The 26,238-nt window shown below is 44.8% G+C and overlaps 1 protein-coding gene across 2 annotated transcripts; it reads left to right on the forward strand.

Annotated features, from left to right (window-relative positions):
* The first annotated feature begins 17,082 nt into the window (after positions 1-17,082).
* CCR3 (C-C motif chemokine receptor 3) lies at positions 17,083-23,526 on the forward strand. 2 transcript variants are annotated; one of them, XM_037520271.2, is made up of 2 exons: positions 17,083-17,109; positions 22,177-23,526. In XM_037520271.2, the coding sequence occupies exon 2, from the start codon at positions 22,188-22,190 to the stop codon at positions 23,226-23,228; it is 1,041 nt and encodes a 346-aa protein (XP_037376168.1). In that variant the 5' UTR covers positions 17,083-17,109; positions 22,177-22,187; the 3' UTR covers positions 23,229-23,526. The 2 variants fall into 2 exon arrangements, with proteins under 2 accessions (XP_037376168.1, XP_037376159.1); XM_037520262.2 differs by having other exon boundaries at positions 17,086-17,297.
* Positions 23,527-26,238: the final 2,712 nt, after the last annotated feature.

Here is a 26,238-nt window from a genome sequence, read left to right on the forward strand (position 1 = left end):
GCCCACAATGTGCCAGGCCTGTGCTAGACACCAGGAATATGACAGTGAACAAGAAAGGCCACTGCCATTCTTCAAGAGAGCTCGTGAAGCAGTCATCCCAGATGACTAAGCAGGTCGCTACAATATGGAACTTGTTTACTGTGCCTGGGAAGTTCCCTGGGATGAGGAAGAGTACTCCTTATTTTTCCATCCTGGTGGTCATTCTCCTTCATGAATCTCTTTCTCTCCTTGCCTACCTGGCCTCTCCAGCCTCTCTTTCAGCACCTTGCATTCTATAAACCCCAGCCTGGCAAACCAAAGGAAACAGGTCCAATGGTTCTAGGTCCCTGTCTCTGTCCTGCTCAGCTGTCCCATCACACTGGGACATATCCCAAAATGAACGATGGTATGTGGTGCATCAATATCAGACCTCCAGTCTTCGTGCCTGGATCCTCCAAGAGGCCACGTCCTCCCTGAAGGCTCCCATCCTCCACAGGAAGAAGCCACCAACGAGAGGCAGGTGCTGGAACTCTGAAGTTTAATCATCTTGGGGAGCATGGAGACCTCTTTGTACACCTAGTTGTATGGGATGCCTATCAATAGATACATAACAAGAGCTACAAAAAGTTTACAAAATGGTTATTTTTTTAAAAGATTTATTTATTTGTTTATACAAGCACTGGGTACAGTCAGAAGTGCAGGAGTGTGAGAGAATTCACCAGAGCCAGAGCGGGGTACAGAACAGGCAGACCAACAAAATACACTGCTGACGGGAACAGAGCAGGAGAGGACTGCGCACCACGTGGGACCCTCGCTGGCGCCAGGGTGGCCAGGGATCTAACAGGCGCTGCAGAGGCTGGGGGCAGCTTCACAGTCCAGCACTCAACTGCTGGGCCCCATTTTGGGGGAAGGCCCCAAAATGGTTATATTTTAGCAACCTACATTGTGGCTCTCAGCTCTAACATTCTCTTGTAAAAAATCTCCATGATCTCACCACCACTTCTCTATCTTTGCAGCCCAACAAACAAGCTCAAGACTTAGGGCCTTCAAATCACTGTGTCATGTTCTGCAATTCTGTGGAGCAGACAGGTGTCCCTCTGGACTGGCACTCGGTGCTGGTTGGCAGCAGAGCTCCTCGCTTCCCCACCTGCCGCTCACCCTCCAGCCGGTCCGAAGGGCTTCATGGCTTGCTGGCTTCAGACATAAGCAGAGGCTGCAAAGCCTCTTAAGGAATCGCCTCAGGGGTCACATATATCTCTTCTCCTGCATTTGTCAGTCAAAGTGTCACAAAGCCAAGTCACAATCAAAGAGCTGAAAAATAACACCTACCCTTTTTTGGAGAAATGACGGAATCCCACTGTAAAAGGCTGTGTGTGCCAGGACAGGAGGCGCCCCCCAAGCACACGGGTCCTCTAGCTCACTTTCCAAGGTTCCTTAAGCTCCCCTCCCCTCCCGATCTTGTTTTCGTCACACCTCAGCCCCTTGCTCCTCTGATCCTGGCTGCTGGAACTCACCATCGCCATATCTGTAACCCTCATATCCGATTCCCAGCATCCAGCCTGACACAGCCCATCACTGGCCACTCCCTGTAGCTCCAGTGTTCTTTGATCCCCGTGGGATCACTGACATTTAACTTCCCACCACCCTCCAACTTCTCATGTCCTTACTGCCCATCACCTTCAAGCCCATGGGTCATCATTACATCCGCTCCCAATTCCTTTGCTGTTTTTGGACCTTGTTGTGTCTACCATGCGAAGTTCCCATGCGGCCTAGATCCAACCCCTCTCCACACCCAATGTGGACTGGAGAGACCTGCAGCCTAGGGTCACTCTGTGAGTGACAGCCATTCTCAGAGCATCCTCTCCATCCATAACTGCACTCCTTGTCGTAGACATGATCTCATACCTCCTGCTTTTCCTTAAACCTCCAATGCCACCTCTGTCAACCTCATTCTTAGCTGATGACCTGGATTCTTATTTCTCTGAGGAAATGGAACAGACCATCAGAACACTTTCTGTCTTCCCGACCCTTTCCTGGGCCCTCTACTCTGCTCACCCCTGTCCTGTGGGTGGACTCTTGCATCTAAGTCCATCCTTCTACCGGATCCCTTCCTCTTTCTCCCACTCAAGGACCTCCCTCCAGTCATTTTCTCATTTATCACCTGTTTTCCTACCCTGTTGGGTTATTCCCATAGCATGCGTGCACACACACATATACCCTTACTTCTATGTGTGCTCGCACGCGTGCACACAAACACACACTCACACACTCACACTTCTCTCTTTGACAAAGAAACAACGAGCAAAGTCTCCTTTGGCTGACCCATTTCTTCATTCTTTCCTACAATAAAATTACTCAAAAGAATTGTCTTTACTTGTGTCCAGTTCCATCCACCTATACTTTCTGGAATCCACTCCCCTGAGGCTCTTTCCCCACCACTCCACTGTGCCAGTCAAGGTCACCAGTGACCTTCACGTGATTAAATTGCATGGTCCATTTTCAGGTCTCACCGCCCTGACTGCTCAGCACACTTGACACATTTATCTTTCCCTCTTCTTGATTCTCTCTTGGTGTGCGGAGCGCACTCCCACGTGCCTGCATTTCCCCCTACTTTGCTGGCAGCTCCTTCTCTACTTCCACTTCTGTTTTCTCCTCAGTGCCTCAACATCTTAACATTGGCACACCCCAGGGCACAGTCTTGTGGCCATCCTCTTTCCTATCTACACTCACTCCTTTGGTGACATCATTCTTTCTCACGGTTCCAAATGTGATATTCACGCTGAAGATGCCAAAATGTATACCTGCGTCTACCCTCCTCCCTGGAGCCCAGGCTCACATCCAGCTCTTGGCTCAAAGTCTCCATTTTGGTTTCTAAAAGATATCTCAAATGAAACTATTGACCTTTCCTGCCACTCTTTGCTGCCACTGCCATCTTCATCTGGAAGTGAATGATATCGCCATCTTTCCCACTCATGCTGTTATAGGGCAGCCCCGATATTTAACGGGTTCCTGGCTGTGGGTCCTCACCCGCGCGCTTAAAAGGGACTTATTAATACTCCACTACAGACACACACAAAAGGTTAACAAAAGGTTTATTTACAAGGGAAAAGGAAATAAGGAAAATGTACAACTCAGGGAGAAAATAGGGAAATAAAGTCTTTAATGCGTCCTACCCGATCCGCCGACCTGGAAACCCAAAAAGCACTCTCCGAGCTGGCCAGACACTGCGAGCTGGAGGAGAGTCAAAATGGGGGGACCCCCCAAAGCCCACGTGTCTGGCTTTATACCAACCTGGCTGCTTAACCCCACTCTCAGGTCCCAGCCACCTTCCCTTTGGTGGTGATGGGATTTGGGGTTCCCAGTGTCTTTGGCTTTGGCCTGGGGTCGGGGTGGAGTCCACAAAGCCTGTATGGAATTAGCTTTAGGACATTCTTTTCCCCCTAACAATCCTACAAAAACCTTAGAGATATACTTAACTCTTTCAACCTTAGTAATATTTGTGCAAAACATATAAGGAATTCAAACCCTCTTCACTACATTTACTGCCCCCAGTTGCTCCAAACTACCCAAGATAATGGTCTCTTTCCAACATAATGCTCACAGTGAATCTTTAAGAGTTTTTTTTTTCAGGTCAAGCCTTCTCTTTCAAGCCCCTACACTGGCCAACTAGGTGGTATACCACTTGGCTCTCTGATGTCATCTCCTATTCTGCCTCCTTTGCTGATTCTGCTTCGGTCAAACTGACCTCCGAGATGTCCTCGGATAGAGCAGAGCAATTTCCACCTCAGGGCCTTTGCACTTGCTGTACTCGCTGCCTGCAGAGCCTGTTCTCTTACTTCCCTCATTGCTATGTTGTGCACACATCACTCTCTCCATGAGGTGTTTGCCAACCATATTATTTAAAATTTAATCCCCTCAACTCTGGCTCACCCCCAGACATCTGTAAGTTCATTCCCTGATTTATGTGACACGTAATACATTTACTTAGTCATTGTCCACTGTTGTCACCAATGTAATGCCAGCTTTCTGAGGGTGAGAATATCCCGCTTCTTTTTTCTCTTGAACCCCCACATAGTAGGGGCCAAGTGAGCACTTGAATGGATAAATCACAAGAAGTTCAGAGATAGGGTGGCTTCAAAATTGGTGAATTTGGCAGCTCGACAGCTTTCTCTAGGACCCAGGTTTTTTTCTCATGTGATACACTCAGCCCCACTCTCCTCGTGACCATGTGATCACCAAGGCTGCTGGTGTCACCTCCAGGCATGATGACATCTAACAGAGTACAAGCTACCACTCCCTTTTGTCAATCCCTGGCATACAGAAGCCCTGACAAGTCTGTGAGAAAACAGTCTCTTGAAGACATCCTGCAGGGGAGGAGGAGGGAGAGGGATCAGAGGGAGGGAGGGAGAAGCACAGGGGACTGAGGTGATGGTGCACAGGTGCATTGGTGAAGGGAACTCTATGGGGACTACACCTAAGGGGGTGGGGGGAAGAAAATATTGTTTAAAAATGAACAGTGATGTAAAAAATAAAAAAAAAATTAAAAAAAAAAGAAAACAGTCTCTTGAGAGGTAGATTCTCCGCAGTGAGATCAGAAGACTGGCCTCCACTTACCTCCCCAGAGGCTGAGGAAGTGGTCACTGCAAGGCTGAGGCAAAGCTCCTCTTTGCTTTTCTTCTGTCACAGGAAGATGCTTAGTAGGAAGTGGACACTGGGGGGCAGGATGTGAAAGGCTACAAGTGAAGTAGGTGTACATTACCCCCTCTCAGCCTCCTGCCTATCCCCTTGCAAATACACAGGCCTGGGGGTGGTGGTCTGGCCAGTGAGACCCCCAGAACATGACATCGAACCTGCAAAAACTGGTGCCTGGGATTGCTAACCAGAGCATGGCAGCTCCCAGAACTAAGTGTTCACAGCACTGAGTGGTCATTCCCTCTGGATAAGCCTAGTGGAAAGGCACTGAGGAAGGAAGATAATGATCCTTTGAACATCAAATCTCAGCTGCAGTCAGGTGTTTGTACCTCTCACCTTGTCTATCCAGCCTGAAAGCTTTAATTGCACGGTTGGCATGCTGGTGTTCATTCCCTTCTCCTCATCCATCACACAGCCCTTACAGGTCTGCCCCGCAAGCGTCGGACAGTTAAAGGGCCTCAGAGATGAGTCAGGCAAGCTCTGAAGCAGCGTTAATTCTGGCAAGGTCTGCAGAGCAGCGTCAGCATCACTGCTTGGGTGCATGCAGGAAATAAAGTCAGGGAGATCCCAGAGACCGCTGCTGAGTCAGGCATTGGAGGTTTGCAAAAATGGAAAATGATGCCACTTTTCTCACTATATTGTTTCTATTTTAGAATATATTATTTCGGGCCTCCCTGGTGGCGCAGGCGATGAGTGCAGCGCTGTGAAGCTGTCTGTAGCCTCTGCAGTGCCGGTTCGATCCCAGCCGGCTGGGGAGATACCCACATGGTGTAGCAGACCTCTCCTGTCTCGCCCGCTGCTCCCCTCAGTAGTGTATTTCGTCAGTCTGCCTGTTCTGTTCCCCGCTCTGTCTCTGGTGAATCCTCTCACCCTCCCACACATCTGGCCTGTACCCCGGTTCTTGTATGCATTAAAAAAAAGAAAAGAAAATATTATTTCGTGAAAGAAAGAGAATTAGCATTGTTATTTTAACTCAGTACCAAAATCTTAATCATTTTGTTACAGAGCAGCCCCGATATAAAACGCGTTGCCTGACTGTGGGTCCTCACACGCGCGCGTAAAAGGGACTTATTAATACTCCACTACAGGCATACACAAAAGGCTAATAAAAGGTTTATTTACAAGGGAAAGGGAATTGAGGAAATGTACAACTCAGGGAGAAAATAGAGAAATAAAGTTTAATGCATCCTGCTCAATCCACTGATCTGGAAACCCAACGGCACTCTGAGAACTGGCTGAGCGCTGCAAGCTGGCAGAGAGCCAAAAAGGCCCCCCCCCTCCCCAAAGCCCACGTGTCTGGTTTTATACCAAACCTGACTGCTTAATCCTACCCTCAGGTCCCAGCCACCTTCCCTTTGGTGGTGACGGGATTTGTCTTTCCCAATGTCTTTGGCTTTGGTCTGGGGTGGGGGTGGAGTCCACAAAGCCTGCATGGAATTAGCTCAGGACATCCTTTCCCCCTAACAATTTCAGTTTTATTTTCTGCTACAATAAGTATTAAGAAGCCACATAAGCAAAAGCTTTTTGCTGTCTTCAATTATATTTTAGAATATAAAAATTCCTGAGACTCGTTCAGTTTGGGTAGAAACTACCTTTTGGGTGAACACTCACCTTTTCCACAAATAACCCAGTTACTTGTGACAGAGTTCCCTAAGTGCAAGGGGAATTCCAAGGATCCTCTCGGGAGGCCACCCTTCCCCCAGGCCTCTTCCTGGAGCCAGGCCTGGGCCACCCACACTGCCATCTCGGTGCCCTCCAGTTGAGAACACACAAACAGAAGTTCAAGCCACATGTTTATATCTTGGGCTGAAGCATCTTGTTCTCAATTTCTACTTCTCTTTTCTAGACCTTCTAGTCTCAGCACTGTCTTCCTTTTCCCTCTATGGGTTATATTGACTGGGAAGTGAAGAGTGGGTGGTGGTATTTTGTTTTGTTTTGTTCTGTCTTTCCTTTTTGATGTTCACTCTTCCCCTAAGCTCCCTCTGGCAGTTTTCCTGTCACTGAAGTGCATATTCAAATTCTTCATCGAATTAGCTTTTGTGGGTTTTCTACAGTGGTCAACACTTAGCTGCATGCATAAGAGATGGTTGATATAGAGATACAATGATAGATTGATAGTTTTAGGTATGTGTGCTTCATCATAGGTAAAAGTAGAGTTTGTTGTCTTTCACACAGTGACATCAATCATGCATCTGCTTGAATAAGTTTATTTTCCCTTTTCATACTGTCTCAGCTCCAGGAAGCAAGGAATCTTCCTACTCCAAGGAAAAAGGAGAGGAGACAAGGGATAAATGAGAGAAATTTCATATCCTGTAGCTGGCTAGGGGCAGTATCCTAGTGTGAGTCTGAGACATTGACGGAGGTATCAGTGGATGCTAGTCACACCAACAGGGCTCAGAAACATCAGCCCAGAGGGATTCACAAACAGAATCACCCTGAGTAATGACAGTAGCTGGGTAGAAATGAGCACGGGTTCCCATAACAAGGAACGAGTAAGAGGCGTTTCACTTCTTTTGAAGGACTCATATACAGAGTAGATTAAAGACTCCTACAAGTCAATATGAAAATCACAAGCAACTAAATTTTTTTTACCTAAGCAAAAGAGCTTATTAAGCATTTCATGGAAAAAGGTCTCCCAATACCATTATTTCTATAACCAACATGTCTGTGAAAATGTGTCAATACCATGAAATGCAAATTTCTCTAGTCATCATAGATGCTTTGTTAGATTTATAGTTAAGTATAATCGAAAAGCTTTTTGGAGCAATTGTGTGTGGTATTGTGTTTTTTAATTTTGGTTTCTAAGTGTTAATATATATAAAAATATAATTGATACTTGCTTATTTTTCTCCCTGCAATTTAGCTGAACTCATGTATTACTCTAAGAGTTTTTTTGTAGATTCCTTGGGATTTTCTCTGTAGACAACAATATCATCCTCAAAGAGAGGCAGTTTTATCTCTTCTTTTGTGGTCTGTAGACCTTTTCTTTTCCTTCCTTGTTGCACTGGCTTTCTTCCTTGTCATGTGTGGACAAGAGTGGTGAAAACAGCTGTCTTTGCCTTGCCCTTGACCTTAGTGGGAAGCAGTCTTTCTTCATTAAGTATGATATTATCTTTAGGGTCTTTGCAGATACTGTTTGTCAAGTTGAAGAAGTTTTTCTCTACTCATTAGTTCACTGAGAATTTTTATCACAAGTGGGTGAGACATTTTGTCAAATGTCTTCTCTGTTTTAATATTCAACAAACTGGTCAATTCCTCTAAACTGTGGCATTCATGAGTATAAAATCATACTATTCTCTTGTTATGCCTTTCTATGACTGAGGAATCTCTGTTTTATTCCTGACATTAGTGAGTTGTGTCTTCTTACTCATCATTACTAGAAGCTTATTACTTTTAATGATTTTTTTTTTTGAAGAACCAGCTTTTTGTTTCCAACTTAATGTTGTCTATTGTTTTTGTTTTTTCTTTTTCTTGATTTTTGCTCTTATCTTTGCTTTTTCCTTCCTTTTTCTTACTTAGCTCTTTTTCTAGTTTTTTGAGGAAGAAACTTAGATTACTGATTTGATACCATTTTGTTTTCTAAGGTAAGCATTTAGTGCTATGTATTTTTTCTCTCAGGATTGCTTTAGCTGCCTCCCATATCTCTTTGTACGTTTTTTCAGTTAGTCCTAGCTATTTTGCATTTCCTTTGAGACTTCCTCTTTAAACCATGGATTATTTAGAAGTATGCATTTGCATTTTTAAGGGCTTAGAAATTTTCTTATTCTTTTGCTATTAATTTTTAATTGATTCCATTTTGATTTGAAAACACATTCTGTATAATTTCAATTTAAAAATAATTTGATTAGTCTTTTTCGTGGTCTCTTATTTACGTTAAAGTACAAATCAGAATCAACAAACAACTATAAACCAGAGACACACTATGGGTGGGGAGGGGAGGGAGAGGCAGGGAGAGGAAGGACTAGAGTCAAAATAAGGAGGGGGTGCAATTGTATGGGGAATATAACCATAATGAAAATGCATACATTGTGCAAAGATGAAAAATGATGTAAGAATTAAATAAAATAAAGTATTAAAAAAAAAATAATTTGAGGCCCTGCCTATGATTTCTCTTGGTGATTGTTCCATGGACATTTGTGACCATTTACTGGTAGCGAATGATAGAAATCCTGTATCAGTTCCTTTCCTGGTGAAATACCTACGTTTTTGTTTTCGTTTTTGTTTTTGTTTTCACGGTCCAACCCTGACTGACACAGGACAGTTATATACACACCATTTCACGTAGCAACCTTTCCTGAAAGTTCTACTGAACTCTCTGCCTTCTTTTCCCAAACTCTCTTACCCACTACTTCATTGTTGGGTGTCTCCCTTTCTCCCTCTCATCCTCTTACAACCTTTACAATCTCCTAGTGCCAAGCTCATATTTCTCCCCAGGTCTCATGTCACACCCACACACTGTGCCCTTCCTCTATCTTTTTTCTCACATAGAGGAATATGTTTGTCTCTCAAATGAAAAAACAAAACAAAACAAAAAAACCTTGGTTCTTTCTCTATTACCTCATCACGAATTATTCTTTGTGTTTCCCTGTTTAGAAGGCAGAGGGGGCAGTAATAACAAATAAGTTTTTCTATCCCACAAAGTTAAATTTGACCCCACTCTGGTGTGTGTGGTGCAGATGTCTTTTTGGCCATCTGCCTTGAGGTCTAAGTTGTGGGGAGGCATGTTTTCTAGTCCTTCTAGAATCTCTGAATAAGAGCAGACTTTTGATAGTGTTGCCCTGGGTTATTTTGAAATCTGCTGCACATTTTTCATATTTCATAACTCTCATGGAAAGGGAAAATACTGTAATTGATTTGTTCTGCCTGACCAGCAGAGGCTTAGGAGTCAATCAATCAAGCAAACAAACAAAAAACCTGGGCACAGATCTATCTCTGCTGTTTGATAACCATGCAACCACAGCATTTTGTATAATCTCAGGTTGCTTTAAACTTCATCTGTGGATTGGACCCCTGTAAAATTGTGAGGGAGAAGTGATGAAGTATGATAAACCACTTGGCACTAAACTTCTCATCAGGTCCTCCCTGGTGGCGCAGGCGGTTGAGCGCTGGGCTGCGAAGGTGCCCGCAGCCTCTGCAGTGCTGGTTCAATCCCTGGCCACCGGCGAGGGCCCCACATGGCGTGCAAACCTCTCCTGCCACACCTGCTGCTCCCCTCAGCAGTGTACTTCGTCAGTCTGACTGTTATCTTCCCCGCTCCGGCTCTGGTGAATTCTCTCACCCTCCACACTTCTGACTGTACCCAGTGCTTGTATAAACAAACAAACAAAAAAAACAAACAAATAAATAAATCTTAAAAAAAAAACTTCTCATCAAAAGATAATCATTATTGTGTATAGAAGAACTGGGGTGCAGGCCAGAGGTGTGGGGGGTGAGAGGATCCACCAGAGACAGAGTGGGGAACAGAACAGGCAGATTGACTGAAATACACTGCTGAGGGGAACAGTGGGCGAGACAGGAGAGGTCTGCTGTGCCATGTGGGTCAGCTGCCTGGCTGGGGATGGAACTCAGGCAGTCACAGTGGGCCTTCACATTAGTAGTGATGAAGGACAAGAATAGAAAAACTGTAAAGGAGGTGGGCACAAGCCCAGAAACCTGGCTTACAAATGCCAAGAGCTGGAGGTGGGGGTAAAAGGGATTAGCATAGCCACTGAGACTTAACCCCTAGGCCACCAGGGAGACCCTGTTATTGCTGTTATTGATGATGATATGATATGTCAGTATCTCTCTTTTTTTCTTCCTCTTTCTAGTTTTTCCTTTTCTGGTCAGATAGCTAGGGACATACCTGAGAGCACTAGTAGTTTCTGACCACACAGACAGACCACCTCTCTCGCCTCTCTTACGTGTATATATGGTCATATCGCTGAGTTCTGGTCAATGGCATGTGGACAGAAATAATATGAGCAGTTTCCAGGCAGTCTTGCTCATAAGACCCATGTATGGATATTCCTTCATACTGCTACCTCTTCCTATTGGGTGAAGCAGCTGTATATATTCTTCAGATGCCAACTTCAGTGATGGCAGATCCACAATATGTAAGGTGCCTAGCTTTCTGAATTAGCTCTTAGAGGCAGACTGCCACCAGTTTGTAATCCTGATTCACCATACGTGATCCAGAAATACACTCCTACATGTTTACACTCAGTATTCATCTTGGAATTTGCTTGTCAGTGGTTAGCATTTTCTTCACTAACATAGAAATTGGTACCTTGAAGTGGTGTCATGCAAAAACCTAAAAGACAGAACATTGGATTAATGTTCAGTGGGGTGCAAAGAAACTGATGTTAAGAACTGGAAAGCTGCGGTTGCCTGGAGTTGGGGACAGAGAGAAGAATGAACTGCAGAGCTGCAGAGGAGTGCAAGGAATCTTTTTTTTTTTTTTAGATTTATTTATTTTGTGCATGAAAGAGCTGGGATACAGGCCAGAAGTGTGGCCTGTGCTGCAGAGGCTGTGCTTCATAGGTTATGCCTTAACCCCTTGTGCCACCAGGGAGGCCCAGCAAGGAATCTTTTGGAGATGATGGAAATGTTTCATATCTTAACTTTAGGAATTGTTTTTCAGAAACATATAGCTGTCAAATTCATCAGATTGTAAACATTAAATGAAGGTAGTTTACTATGCAAAAATCATATCTTAAGGGCCTCTCCGGTGGCGCAACGGGTTGAGCACAGCGCTGTGAAGCTGTCCGCAGCCTCTGCAGCACAGGTTCGATTCCTGGCTGGCCAGGGAGCTACCCACATGGCATGGCAGACCTCTCCTGTCTCGCCTGCTACTCCCCTCAGCAGTGTATTTCGGTCCATCTACCTGTTATGCTCCCTGCTCCGACTCTGGTGAATCCTCTCACCCTCCCATGCCTCTGGCCTGTACCCCAGTTCTTATATAAAAATAAATACATCTTTTTTAAAAAAATCATATCTTAATAAGTTGTTAAAAAAAAAAAAAACTCCCATCAATGGTAAACTCCCTATCTTAGTTCTCAGACCTTGATGAGGTTTCAGATATGAGTGGTTTATTAAGTAAGTGCTCCCAGAAGAAACAAGCAAGGGAGTGAGAAAGCAGTATAGAGAGGAAGAAGCCAGCAAGAGTGTGACAAAGTTTGCCCCATGCCTCCAGGGGAACCTCTGACTGAACCCATTAAGGAGGACTCCCTGAAGCTCCATTTGCCCTGCCTCAGGACAAGGGAGCAGGAGGGATTCCTTTTAGTCTGTGGCTAAAAGCACCAGTGGCTAGAAGCAAAAGAGCACAGAAACTGGGGCAGGAACACACAGAAAGGACCAGAGGGACGTCCCTTCAAAAGACCCCCAACATTCCCTACATGCTCCTAAAAGAACTTGTTCCTTATTATAATGAAGCATAATATGCAGGTTTTCTTCAGACTTGAAAAAAAAGAAATGTAAGGCCTCCATGGTGGCACAAGGGGTTGTGAAGCTGTCTGCAGCCTCTGTAGCACAAGTTCAATGCCCCGGCTGGCCAGGGATCTACCCACATGGCGCAGCAGACCTCTCCTGTCTCGCCCGCTGCTCCCCTCAGCAGTGTACTTCAGTCAATCTGCCTGTTCTGTTCTCCACTCTGTCTCTGATGAATCCTCTCACCACCACCCCCGCCCCCCCCACACCTCTGGCCTGTATCCCAGCTCTTATATGCATAAATAAATCTTTAAAAAGAAATGTAGAATTAAAGCAAAGATTTTCTGACATAAAAATAAGCTGCTGAATCTCCAAGGCGGAGTTGTGGACTAGAGGACCAGCTGAAATACTCCCAGCCAACCCCTCCTGCCAGGCCAGGGAGCAGCAGAGTCTCAGCTGGAGGGAGGGGGGCTGGAATCAGGTAGAAGTAGATTCTAGGTTGAGCCTTACTGCTTTTAGACAGCATGGTCTTGGGCTCATTGCTTAACCTACTTTGTTAAGTTCCTCCTAGCCTTTTCTGTTTTCTTTAAATCTTGAGAAGTTCACCATCTCCCCCCAAATAACAGCTTCCATGTGCCTGTTCCAGTCTTCCTTGTGGAGCAGCCTGTGAGGGGAAGAGCTTTCATCTGACCACCAATGTGCCCGGGCTGCAGAGACCCTTCCCTGAACTTCTCCGGGGGGGATGTTAGTGAAAGGAACTCCAGGGCTCCAGCCAGCCTCGGTGCCAGCTGGTCTGCCAGACCCTGCCCCAGAGCTGGACACAAGGATGGGTGTGATGAAGGGACACACTGTACTTGCTGCTCTAGCTGTTGCTTCCTTTTATCTGCTCAAGGTCATGGTTGACCTGAGCGCTCCTCTAGGATATTTCTGGCTCTGTCATAGTTTCTGGAGGATTTTGTTTTTCCCCTCTGAAAGTATTTGTGCTTTAGTTTATGTAACATCGATAAACTGGAGAGTGCAGGAATTAGAGTTTTGAGTCAGGTTTTTCCACATATGTTGGTGCTGCAGGCCGGGTAGGTCCACTGTGAGTTCTTGCAGTCAAAAAGAGAATTTTGGAGACTTTGGTGGAATTTGCAGACCTTTAATGCTGAAACAGGGCCATAGACACAGGCAGGCAGAAAGAGAGAAAAAAGCTCCAAGACTGAAAGGCCGAATGGCAGAAGAGCAATTGAGCCTCCTCACCCCCTTTATCCTGTTAAGTGCCCAGTCACACAACTGACATGCAAGGCCCTGGACAGAGCCAGGACAGAGGAAGCCACTCTGGGCCTTGAGAAAACCCCTGCGGGCTCCGCTTTTACATTTGGTCACAATACCATCCTTCAGCTGGAGGACCTGGCAATGGACAACTTCACCAGGCCTTCAGGTGTGTGCAGTGGAGCGCAGAGGAAAGGGGAGTGAGCAATGGAGGGTCCAAACTCTGGGGGAGAGTACAGCTCTGCCCCTCACTCTCTGGGGACTTCTGCCAAGTCTCTTGTTGCACCTGTGTCCTCATCCACACTGCAAGGTCACATGAGAACACTCCAACCTCACAGAGCTGCTGTGGACACCCTGACAAGGTGAGAGAAACGGGCCAGGTGGCAGTCTGCAACCTGGCGCATGCCGCACACTGACCCATCACTACACCAGCCTCTCCCATTCTCCCAAGGAGTCCTGGTTTTGAGGGATGGTCATAGATACTATTTGAAAGAATTCTTTTCTGTGTTAAAAACAGGTGTGGGAGAGGCCGAGCCAACACGGTTTAAACTGGCTCACCTTTACAGGGCTCCTCAGAGACAGATGCTCTTTGAATCTCCATGAGTGTGTTCCACACAGTCCATGACAGAAATTCTTCATGTAGGCCTGTGGGTCACACATCCCTCTTTTAGAAATGCTGCACTAGATAACACCATGGTCCTTGAGTGGGGGGTGTCGGTGTCAGTATGACACCAGCTTGCTACTTGTACACACTTGGGTCATAAGAGACCTTGAATACATTGGCGTGAGGAAGCTGGTTCAGAATTAAGGAGGCTCTACAACCTGAAAGAAACTAAGGCTCCTGACATCAAAAAACATCTAGGAGAAATCCTCACGTGTGGAGACTCAGCCGGAGACCTCCCAGAGTCACCACGGCCCCTCTAAACTCCTGTAGCATTTGTGAATTGTTTAATTTTCTGGTGCTAACATCTGAAGAATAAAAGCTCCTTCTCCCCCACTCCCTTCACTACATGGCTTTATGCCCAGTTAAGGAAATTGGGGGCCAAGAATGGGCCTGTTCACTAAACCATAGAACTAGATAGATTTACTGACTGAGATAAAGGCAACACCAAGACCTGCAGGCAGTTCTTCCTCAAGGGAAAAAAGGGCAGAACTAAACCAAACCTTCCCAGCTATTCTCTCCAAATTTCACCAATTCAAAAGTCACTTCACTTCCCACAAAGTGGAAGGTGGGAGCTAGGTGTCCGCGCATGGAGTCCCCCACATGGACTTTACCCAGTCAGAGGACTAGTCAAAGCCTCTTCTCTCAGTCCTCACCCTGACCTGCAGGCTTGGCATTCCCCAGAGATGATCAGAATAACCAAGGAATGTCATTTCTTTATGAAACAAACTCAGGGCCGGTGACAGTGATAAAGGAAAGCCAGAATGAAGAGATCTTAGAAGGTGGTGATTCTAGGTTGGAGGCAGAAGGTTGGGGTGGTTGAGGGGGAAGAGTTCACCCAGCAGTCACTCTGGTATGTGCTCCATGGGATGCAAGGCCATAGGGGAGCACGGTGGGCTCTGGGCTCTGGTCAGTCAGTCCAGACCGATGGTGAGATTATGGATTAAGACACTTTAGAAAAAAGTAAAAATGAGGGTTGTTTTCTATAAGGATCAACACAACCACTTGCCAGGTTTGATAGAAATATGACCAGAAGGCTTTGTGAGGCTCTGGCTTGAGAGGGGGATTTGTGGCAGAGAGCCCCAAAAATGCAACTGGAAATCCCAGAGTTGGGTGAGGCTCTGGCATTTTCTAATCTAACCTCTGGTGGGAAAAGTTGTCCGCATTCTCAAATAAAAAAAAAATTTTTAAAGATTTATTTATTTATTTATACAAGCACTGTTACACAAGCACAGTCAGAAGTGTGGGAGGGTGAGAGAATTCACCAGAGCCAGAGTGGAGAACAGAACAGGCAGACTGATGAAATACACTGCTGAGGGGAGCAGCAGGCGCGGCAGGAGAAGTCTGTCGCACCATGTGGGATCCTCGCTGGTGGCCGGGGATCAAACCGGTGCTGCAGAGGCTGCCGGCAGCTTTGCAGCCCAGCGCTCAACCGCTGCACCACCAGGGGAGGCCCTCAAATAAAAATTTTATTATAGCAGTGATGAGCCTTCATTCCTTCATTTGTTCAATCAGCATTTACCCAGTGCGGACGGTGGGCAGGCAGAGGGGCAGTGGTGAGAGGGAAGTCTGGCCTCCAGCCTTGGGGAGCTGCACAGCATGTAAAGGCCTCACAGGCTCTGCTTCACCAGCTCCATCAGCAGTTTCCTAGAGTGCCCCCACCCCCTCTGTTGTAACCCTCCCATCCTGGGCTCAAAGAGCTCTGGGAAAGGTCAACTCTACAATAACACAAAACACCCAAGGACTTTTTATCTTCTTTTTCAGACCAGATACATCCACTTCAGCTCTTCTCTGACAAGTTCTTCTGAGCACCCCCACCCTGATTCTGATACCGATTGTCAATCTCCCCAAACTGGGCCCCCCAGGATGCCCATGAACCCTCCCAACAGAGTCTCAGTCCTTTCTTCCTGTCTTTACTTTATCACTTGAAACATACAGTACATTCCTACATACATAGCAGACATTCAATAAACACATGGTGAATTTCTTGAACTTGCCCACTTAACTGGTTTATCTAGATGGCACCATACATGGTCAAAGCACTTCCCACAAATATTAGGTGAATGCCTGCTCTGTGCCCAGCATCATGCTAGGTCCCCTGAACACATCAGCCCATAGAGCAAGCATTCGGCTCTGCCATAGAGCAAGCATTCAGCTCTGCCATGCCCTATATATTCTATAGCACTTTCCCCCATGTTTATCTTCGCTGGTTTCATGCCAACCCCCTTAATGTAGTTATTATTGTTTCCACTTTACAAATGAGAAAGCTGAGGTCCAGCAGGATTAGATGGACCCAAGATCATGCAGCTGTGGGTGCTTCAACTGAAATTAAGCTCAGGTCTTCTTGGATTGTCAAAACCTGTGCAAGGTGCTTGCCAATGACTGCTACTGAGCACTGTAGAAAAACTAGTTTAGCCCCAAATGGTCATCCTTCCTTCACAGGGAAATTGATTTTTTTAAATTCCACATCCCCATGGGTCAAAGCAATATTTATCAAGAGTCATGGTGCAGCAGACCTCTCCTGTCTCACCCGCTGCTCTCAGCAGTCTATTTCGTCAGTCTGTCTGTTCTGTTCCCCGCTCTGTGTCTGGTGAATCCCCTCACCCTCCTGCACATCTGGCCTGTACCCATGTTCTTGTATAAATAAATAAATCTTAAAAAAAAAGAATCATTCAAGAGCTACCCCCCAGCCCCAGAGGAGGGCCTAGGGAAGCAGATAGGAAGAGGTGAAATCTGCACCTAGGTGGGCGTGAAAATGCACTCTGAGTGATATAGTTATATAAACCACTGACAAACAAATAAAATTTGACGGGAAAAAAGAATAAACCCTCTATCTACCCCACCACTCCCCCAAAAAAGTGACAAGGGAATGAAAAACACTGCTGAGTATCAGCAGCGTTCATCTCAAGGATTACTCAACTTCAGTGTGTGATCTCAATAAAACATAACTGCACCAAATTCAATGTTTGCCTGAAGAAAAGCTGATAAACTAGCCAGTTTAAAAGGGGAAGTTTTTGCTGTTTCCTAGCTTACTGATACTCTGATCAGATAGTATCTCTGTTTCTTAAGGGGCGAGACCTAAACCATCACTGGATGCAAGAACTTTACTAAACTAGCAGGTACTTCTTTTTGTTCTCATCTGGGTGAGAATGCATTAAATACAACAGACTGATTTGTGAAGAAGAGATTTCCAAGGAGTGTGTCAGGTTTCTAGGAAAAGGGAAGCTAGACAAGCAGAAGCAATACCTTGCAGGAGCGCTTTTGGATCGAGGAAGGAGGGGCAGGATGGACCACGGCAATATCACAGGTAGTGTGGGCCAGAGTGGGAGAGTTCACTGCAAAATCTGTCCACTTTTGTCTTGCTTTCTCCCATTTTCCCTCCTTCCTCCTACTCAGACCACAATCAGACCACATGTAGCCTTCTTATACTTCATACTTACACTTCCTTTCTTTCACAGCTTCTCAACTATTGAGAACAGGGCCCCTCTGAAAGGGTTGCATTTTTTTTAGTTTTCTTGTTTATTGACATAGCTTGTAAGAACAAGTAAAAATATAAGTGACATTTATGCATGTACATACAATTATATATTCGTTTGTGTACCTATATATTTCAAATTTGTATGAAAATCCATTCTAACTCGGGTTGTAGAGTGAATCAATTGAGATTTGGCATCTTTTTTGTCTGGACTATTTGCTTTTCCTGGATCTGGATTAAAGGGTAGAGAGCCTTACTTAATCATCTGGGAAACCTTGGATTTGTTGGGGATGGAAATGAACTGTTGTTTGACAGGTGTTTCAAGAGAGAGCAGTGGGAATACAAGGTCTTTGGTACATGGAAGCAACAGGCATTGGAATTTATCTGCGGCTCTTTTCAAAGGTGGTGACAATTACATTGAACTGTGCAAGCTGAGTTATTTCCCAGGGAGAACTGTATGCTTCAATAAGAAATGAGCAGATGTAGTCAGAAGAATGAAGTCAGCAAAGGTCACACAAATAATTCACAGAAAAGGAAATACGAATAACTGATAGTTACATTTTTAAAAATCCACAATAATTAAATAAAAGTCAGTTAAAACAAAAAAGGCATCCTTTGCCCATCTAATTGGCCAAATAATTTTTAGATCTTCTCTGTGTCAATGGATGCTTGTCGGGACTGATACCATCACCTACTAGTGCCAAGCATCTACATATTGTTGCACACTTTCTGGAAGCAATTTGGCAAAATGCATCAAGAGGCTTAGAAATATGATTACAGACAGAAATTGTGCTTTTGGGAATCTACTTTAAGGAGTAGTAAAAAGATGCATTGAAAGATTTTCATTGCAGTGTTATTTATAAAAATGCAAATTGGGAACAACTGAAACACAATAATAAAACAATGATTAAATACCTGTGAATATCTATAGAGCATACTGAAGTAGTTATGAATCATATTTTCAAATAATTTTTAATCCCATGGAACTAGGTGTAGGTTATAAAATTTAGACTAACAGAATACAAAATGATAGGCAAGTGTGGTATCAATTATAACAAACATGGTACCTAGGAAGGAGGCAGAAGTCCTTGTTCCCTGGCAGGGCAGATTTGGACACACCAGGCAGGGGCCAGAAAGCTGAACAGCTGGTTACTCTGAACACCTCCCTCCCCCCATGAAAACATTCTTTGTGGTCATCACTTTCAACTGAATAACATGTCACCTTTTTACAAATATTAAAAATCAGGAACACTTGCTGTTGAACTATTAAAAGTAAATGTATATTCAGGCAAGGAAGTTGACAAAAATATCCAAAATCACCTGGCAGCTGGATGAAACCAAGTCATTTAGGGTGAACTAACCACACTCTACCAGTTGGGTATAAAACCTTTGGTCTAGTAACTAATAACAATGATTGGCACCTGAGGCAGCCCATATGCTGCCCTAAAAGGCAAATGCTGTCTGCAGCTGGGAAGCAGGTCACATAAAAAAATCAATGATTTCAACCTTAAGAGGTTCTGGTGTATTTCCAGAGAGGGTCTTCACTGGCTGACAGGGAAGCCCATTCTGTTCTCATACAACTCAGCAGTCCTCAGACAATTCTCCATGTGTGACAATATAATTTTCTTCAATACCATCAAATTTCTGCTCTCTGGAGACTCATGTAACACACCCTCTACTGGAAAAGCTATGCCATCATAGATTTTTCTGTTTCAGAGGGAGCTAAATCATTTCCTAGTCTAATCCTGTAATTAAAAGATTAGAAAAATTTTGTCCAAAGATATACAAATTCTGGAGAACAACAAAAAGGAACTAAGATGATTCTGAAGACTTGTCTTTTACACAAAACCTTCCGAGTTCTGCCAACTCCAGGGTACTACTAATTCTCAGAAAATGCAGATAGACAATTTAAAATGTATAGTCAGTAAAATTATAGTCTGAGTATAGTCTGAGGAAAGTAGAGTAAAAGTTATTCTGCTCCATTCTTCTGTCCAGTTAAGAGGTATTTATTAAGCAGCTGTCACTTGCCTGGCAATAGACTGGGCACTGGTACTGCACTGCCCAACATGGCTACTTTTCAGTCATTTAAATAAAATGCAAAGTTCACTCCCTCAATTGCACTATCACATTTCAAGTCCTCAACATCCATGTGGCTGTGGCCACTTTATTGCCCAGCACAGATGCAGAAGATGCCACGTGGAGAGAATGTTTTATTGGATACTGCTGTACCAGAGGCTTTTTCTTTTGACTACCAGGGGTTCTTTGTGAAAAGAAGTGGTGGTAAGGCCTCCCTGATGGCCTAGGGGTTAAGCCTCAGTGCTATCAACGCTATGGCCTGAGTTCAATCCCTGGCCAGGGAGCTGACCCACATGGTGCTCCCTGCCTCCTAATTGTCTTCAGTTTGCCAGGAATTCTCTCTCTCTCTCATCCACTATCTCCCAATGTCTCCTGACATGATTAAAATTGTTTCTGGCATAGATATAAGAAATTAATGAAGTGAAATATAAAGCAGACAAATGGAATAGGAATTATAAAGAATATGACAAAGATGATATTTCAAGGTCAAGGATGAGGGGATGGTTATTAAACCTATGGTGCTTTTCAGTTAAGCAATTTAAAATCATTAACCAATTTAATGGTCAGCCTCAACTGCTGTGGATAATGCCCCTAGGAAGAAGAATATTGATAAGATCATACAAATCAGTTTTTTCCCCAATTCCATTTTTCATCTTAAAAGCCCCACTGTGTCACCAGTTGGTGGGTGATGTACCAGGACAGAGACAGAGACTTGACAACAGACCCTAAGTTCTCTCCCAAAGACCCTAATTTTCCCTAATTTCATGACATAGCTTCTTGTTGCTTTTCCTTCTCTTTTACTCCTTAGCAATTTTACAGGTTTTTTTTTTAAGTTAAAAATGTGATTTCATATACACTCTCATTTGATTCTCACCACACTAAGTGGTATCATGATTCTTATTTTGGATATGAGGAAATGAGGCTTAGAATTAAAGGTTACTTTAAGTCCTACAGCTGGTGGGAGGTCTAGAAGTGGCTCCTGCATCCCCCATCTCTACTCTCACTTGCATTACGGGACCCCAAAAAAATGCTGCCCTCTGGCTCTCAGTATTCTATTAAGAAGCAGAGGCAATTCCTTACCACTGTTGCCAGTTATTGCATTACTAAGACTTACCTTGGGAAATGTCCACTGACTCACATATTCATGTTCTTCTACTTGTCCCTTCCTTAGAGAGGAGAAAGTCAGCAGGATGGACCTGAGGAAGGTGCTCAGGGTGAACTGCCTTCCGTGGCCCTCTCCAGGGCCAGCTTGCACAGGGCAGGCTCACAATGGATTCAGCAGATGGATAAGGAGAGTCAGGAGCCCTCGATGGATATTTCAGGCTTTAGTGCTCTCTTAGGGAACCAGGGACAGAGGCACACCAGGCTGGGAGGCTGGCGTGCAAGGAGGCAGGCGCAGGCGGGCAGGGGTATGCTGGGAGGCAGGCCAGCAACAAGGCCTCCCAGCCCCTCACGAATCTTTACACTTTTCCTCTGACTCTCTCTCGTGTTCTCGCGTGGTCGCACCTCTTCTGTAGTTGTGCCGCTCATCCTCTCCTAGCCACCCTCGCGGAGCTGTCCTCAGTCTCTTAGTGATGCTGCTCCCCTGGCCCTGGCCTCCAGGCTCAGCTGTGCACACTCACACATGCCCACACCACGCTCCACAATCAGGCACACGTACCCTGCACAAACTAGCACCAAGCACCTTCTGCATTAACACCATCAAGGCCGCAGGTGATAGCCAGAGGCCGGGGCCACAAAAAGCCTGGTCAAGCCATTTACCCTACACCTTCCATGTCTGTCATTGCTTTGTCTCCAGTGAAATCTGATCTTTAGGCAAGCAGACACTCGTCCTAGAGATTCTGCTCCAAAAATATCAGACCTAGTAAGAATCACACTGGCCTACTCCTGCTCAGCCCCTTTAAGAAGAAGAAACTCTAAGGTACTTGTTGTTAACTGGCTTATCTCAGCATTAGGAGCAGGAAATGGGAAGGAACCTAGGTTAATGCTGCTTAAATTGTAATTATTGTAATTAAATTTAAAAATCACTGCATTTGATCTAGCGATGAGAAATTGAACATAGATTCTAAAGAGTGTGCCTAAACTCTTGAACTTATTTGTCAGAGGATTTGGGACAAATTACTAAATTTCTTCAAGGTTCAGTTCTCTCCTTAGCCATGGTGAATAGCACATTGGTATGGGGTCGTGGAGAAGGGCATTTATTAAATTATTTGGTTTTTAAATAAGCACAATAATTACTTTGAGAGTCATATATAAAATGTAAACTGCAAACTGTCTTAAAAGATACAGTGATAATAATTATTGCTATAATATATCCAGCCTGTTTTCTTTTTCATTTTGTATTATTCCCTTCAAATGCTTTCAAAATCAACATCCCTGTTCTTCACCGCCATTTACAGCATTTCTATTTCTTTTCCCATAGTGGGTCATGTTGACTTGCAGAGCTTCAGATTTTTTTTTTCTACTCCTCTCCCCCTAACCTGGCTGGTATGTCTTCTGATATACATGCCGAAGAATCTCTAAATGTATAGTCTTTTATCACATATTGATTTGTTGTGTAAATGAATAAATCAACGGGTTCACTAAGGGTGATCATGCCTAATTGTGGGGTTGTTTTTTCTTTCTTCTGTCATAGACACAGAAACAATGGAGTCCACAACCTCATATGACTATGAGAATTCAATGCCGTGTGAAAAAGTCAGCATCAAGGAGCTGGGGGCCCAGTTCCTGCCCCCACTGTACTCCCTCGTGTTTGTGGTGGGTCTGCTGGGCAACGTGATAGTGGTGGTGATCCTCACAAAATACAGGAGGCTCCGCATCATGTCCAATATCTATCTGCTCAATTTGGCAGTTTCGGACTTGCTCATTCTATTCACTCTGCCATTCTGGGTTCACTATGTTGCGTGGCATACATGGGTTTTTGGCAATGGCATGTGTAAGTTCCTCTCAGGACTTTATTACATGGGCTTATACGGTGAGATCTTTTTCATCATCCTGCTGACCATAGACCGCTATCTGGCCATTGTCCACGCTGTGCTTGCCCTTCGAGCCCGCACTGTCCTTTTTGGTATCATAACCAGTTTCATCACCTGGGGCCTGGCAGGGCTAGCAGCCCTCCCTGAATTTATCTTCTATAGGTCCGTAAAGGAATTTGAAGAGACTAGCTGCATCACTATTTACCCAATGGGTCAGCAAGTTACCTGGAAGCGTTTGCAGGCTCTGAGAATGAATATCTTGGGTCTTGTTTTACCTCTGCTCATTATGGTTGTCTGCTACACAGGGATCATTAAAACACTATTGAGATGCCCCAGTAAAAAAAAGTACAAGGCCATCAGGCTCATTTTTGTCATCATGATGGTCTTTTTTATTTTCTGGACCCCCTACAATCTGATTCTCCTACTTTCCACTTACCAAGACATCTTCTTGAAGGACAACTGTGAGCAAAACAAGCAGCTGGACCTGGCCATACAGGTGACGGAGGTGATCGCCCACACTCACTGCTGCGTCAACCCAGTGATCTACGCCTTTGTTGGAGAGAGATTCCGGAAGTACCTGCGCCACTTTTTCCACAGGCATGTGATCACTTACCTGGGCAAATACATCCCCTTCCTTCCTACTGAGAAATTGGAAAGAACCAGCTCTATATCCCCATCAACAGCAGATCAGGAACTCTCTGCTGTATTTTAGGTTAGATGCAGAAAACTGCCTAAAGAAGATGCATTGGGCCCATGAATCAAACACGTTAAGTCAATTGCATTAACTTCCACATCAGTCTTTTGAAATTTCAGCCTAACACTGACGCTCTTGAAGATGTTGAAATACGTACACAGTAGTAGTGTGTGTCTGCGCCCCACAGTCTTTACTAGAGGTCCATGTTTGGGCATTTTATCTTCACCCCTGAAAAGCAGAGCTTTGCTTAGTTCTCTGAAGAGTCACTTGAATCTTAACACTCCTGAATGTTAGATAATTACTAAATGCAACTACAAATGGGTAAAATTTTGTATGTTTTAAAACTTAAAACCTAATTTCAGCCAGCTCTTTATGTAAATGAAATATCTTTAACAAAAGGTAATAAATCACTTTATCTTTTAATGTGCCTAGTTCCTTACCTAAGATTTTTTTTTTTTAGTTTATGGCTCTGTACTCCCAGGCAACATTATGGCATGTCACACCTGTTTTGAATATTCTTATTATTTTTTAAGATTTTTATTTATTTATTTACACAAGAACCGGGGTACAGGCCAGATTCTCGGGAAGGTGAGAGGATTCACCAGAGACAGAGCGGGGCACAGAACAGGCAGACTGACGAAATACACTGCTGAGGGGAGCAGCAGGCGAGACAGGAGAGGTCTGCCACGCCGTGTGGGACCATCGCAGGCGGGCTAGGATCAAACCGGCACTGCAGAGGCTGTGGACAACTTCACAGCGCTGTACTCAACTGCCTGCGCCAACAAGGGAGGCCCTGAAAATTCTTATTCACATGAATAACTCAATGGAAGAACAATTTGGTATTTTTAATATAAAAAATAAAGACCCTGGTCACAGGAACTTCTCAGAGACCTGAAATGTGCAGACACTGTCTTCTTAAACACGAGTCTCATTAGTGTTAGTGTTGTAGAGCAACCCCGATACAAAACGGGGTGCCTGACTGTGGGTCCTCACCCGCGCGCTTAAAAGGACTTATCATTGCTCTACTGCAGGCACACGCGAAAGGTTAATAAAAGGTTTATTTACAAGGGAAGGGGAAATGAGGAAATGTACAGCTCTGGGAGAAAAGTGGGAGACAAAGTTTTAAATGAGTCCTACCCGATCCGCCGATCAGGAATCCCAAATGGCGCTCTGAGAGCTGGCCGCCAGCCAGGAGCCGTGAAGCCAGGAGGCGAGCGATCGCGAGCCAGAGAGCCCAAGGCCCACGTGTTTGGTTTTTTATATCCAACCTGGCTGCCCAACTCCACCCTCCCTTGGTGGTGATGGGATTTGTCTTTCCCAGAGTCTTGATGGCTTTAGTCTGGAGTGGGGGTGGAGTCCACAAAGTTAATCCTGTATGGGATTAACTCAAGACATCACTTCCCCCTAACATTAGGTGATCCAGATGCACAAACACTTCTTTAGGTTAAGTGAAGGGTACAAAAGAATACACGACAAACACCATCCTTGTCCCCATGAAACCCTCCATCTAGTGGGGGTAGAAGAGAAGCAAATACCTCCAGTGCAGAGGTGCATGCTCAGTGCAATCCATGCCCATGCCAAGAAGGGAGAGACTGATCCCAGCCAGAACCTGAAGAAGAAAGACATCCTGGAGAAAGTGGCTTTGAACAGGTCTTTGAAGGACAACCAGAAGATTTGGAAAGGGAGAGGATTTGGAAAAGGTAACTTCAGCAAATGCAAAGGGGAAAGGGAAGGGCACAAACATATGTAGAGAGCAGGGTGGGGTGGGCAGGTTGGGACAGGCCATAAATTTCAAGCTAAGCCCCTTGGAGTTTTGTGGGCAAGCAAAGGGAGCTTTTAAAGGTTTAAAGCAGGCAAATAAAACAGTAGAGATGGTGCATAAGCTAGACAACACTGGACACACATAGAGGAGGGGTAGAGGGTCCAGAACCATGCAGAGAGGTCAGTAAGGAGAGAATGCAAGTGTGGAGGCAAGGAAAAATCAATGGCTGGTGAGAGAGGTGCCAGAAGCATCCAGAGAAGAATCTGGCCAAGAGAGAGTGTGAAGGAAGAGTCAAAGCATCAGGAATGCTACACGGTTGATTGAAAAAAGCAAAGGGCAAAATGAAGTGTATCATATGCTAGGGAGGAGGAAGAAGAAAGGAGGAGAAGGAGAAGCTACACACACACACACACACACACACACACACCCCTCATTGTGCTTGCTTGGATGCCTTGACCAGTTCTTAGAAGATTCAAAAGCAAGCAGTAACAATGGTTGACTTTAGGGAGAAAAGGAGGAGGAGGGTAAACTTTCTCTGAATATTCTTTTTCACTTTTTGGATTTTGAACCATGGAGACATGTTACCTATTCAAAAAATAAACAAAACTTTTAAATAAATTTAAAAAACAAAAAGCTAACCTGGTCATCAGATGTGGTATCCAGCCTGCCAAGAGTTAACTCCATGACCTGGCTAGATCATCTCTAAGGCCCCTGTGACCCAAGTAGACTCTAATCTAAAAGGATTAGACATTGGATATTCAAAGTTTACCAAATGGATTTTTTTTAAGTGGGAGTGGGAGGGGCATGATGAATGGTTCTAAGGATTCACCTCCCATCGGCCGTGAGACAGGGTACATGTCTCACTGCTCACTAAGGTGTTAAGTTTCACATGTTCGTTTATTCATCAGTCACATGTCATTCAATCATTCTGTAAACATTTGCTAAACACCTGCCATATTTTCAGCTAAGTCCTGGGCAGCCAAAATTAAGCCTCTGCACTCAGGGAGCTCACAGATTGAACTGGACACTGCTCTTGTCTTCCACTGCCCAAGTTCAAAAACAAGTCTTAACAAGATTTGCAAAGCCTAAATTCAAAAAAACCCAAATGAGAAAAAACTTGCAGGATAAGACCAGAAAACAGGCCTCCCTGGTGGCGCAAGTGGTAAAGACGCAACCTATGTGGTTATCCGCAACTTCTGAAGCACAAGTTCCATCCCCGGCTGGCCAGGGAGCAACCCACATGGTGCAGCAGACTTCTCCTGACTC

The sequence above is a fragment of the Talpa occidentalis genome, unplaced genomic scaffold (genome assembly GCF_014898055.3).
Source record: "Talpa occidentalis isolate TD23 unplaced genomic scaffold, MPIMG_talOcc4v2.1 talOcc4.10, whole genome shotgun sequence".
NCBI lineage: Eukaryota > Metazoa > Chordata > Mammalia > Eulipotyphla > Talpidae > Talpa > Talpa occidentalis.

What these genes read in the sequence shown, in the direction of transcription:
- CCR3 (XM_037520262.2), top strand. Translation starts at nt 17,276, where the DNA reads ATGGACCACGGCAATATCACAG. An exon ending in GGACCACGGCAATATCACAG is followed by an intron (nt 17,298 to 22,176) that starts GTAGTGTGGGCC and finishes CTTCTGTCATAG; the next exon opens with ACACAGAAACAATGGAGTCC.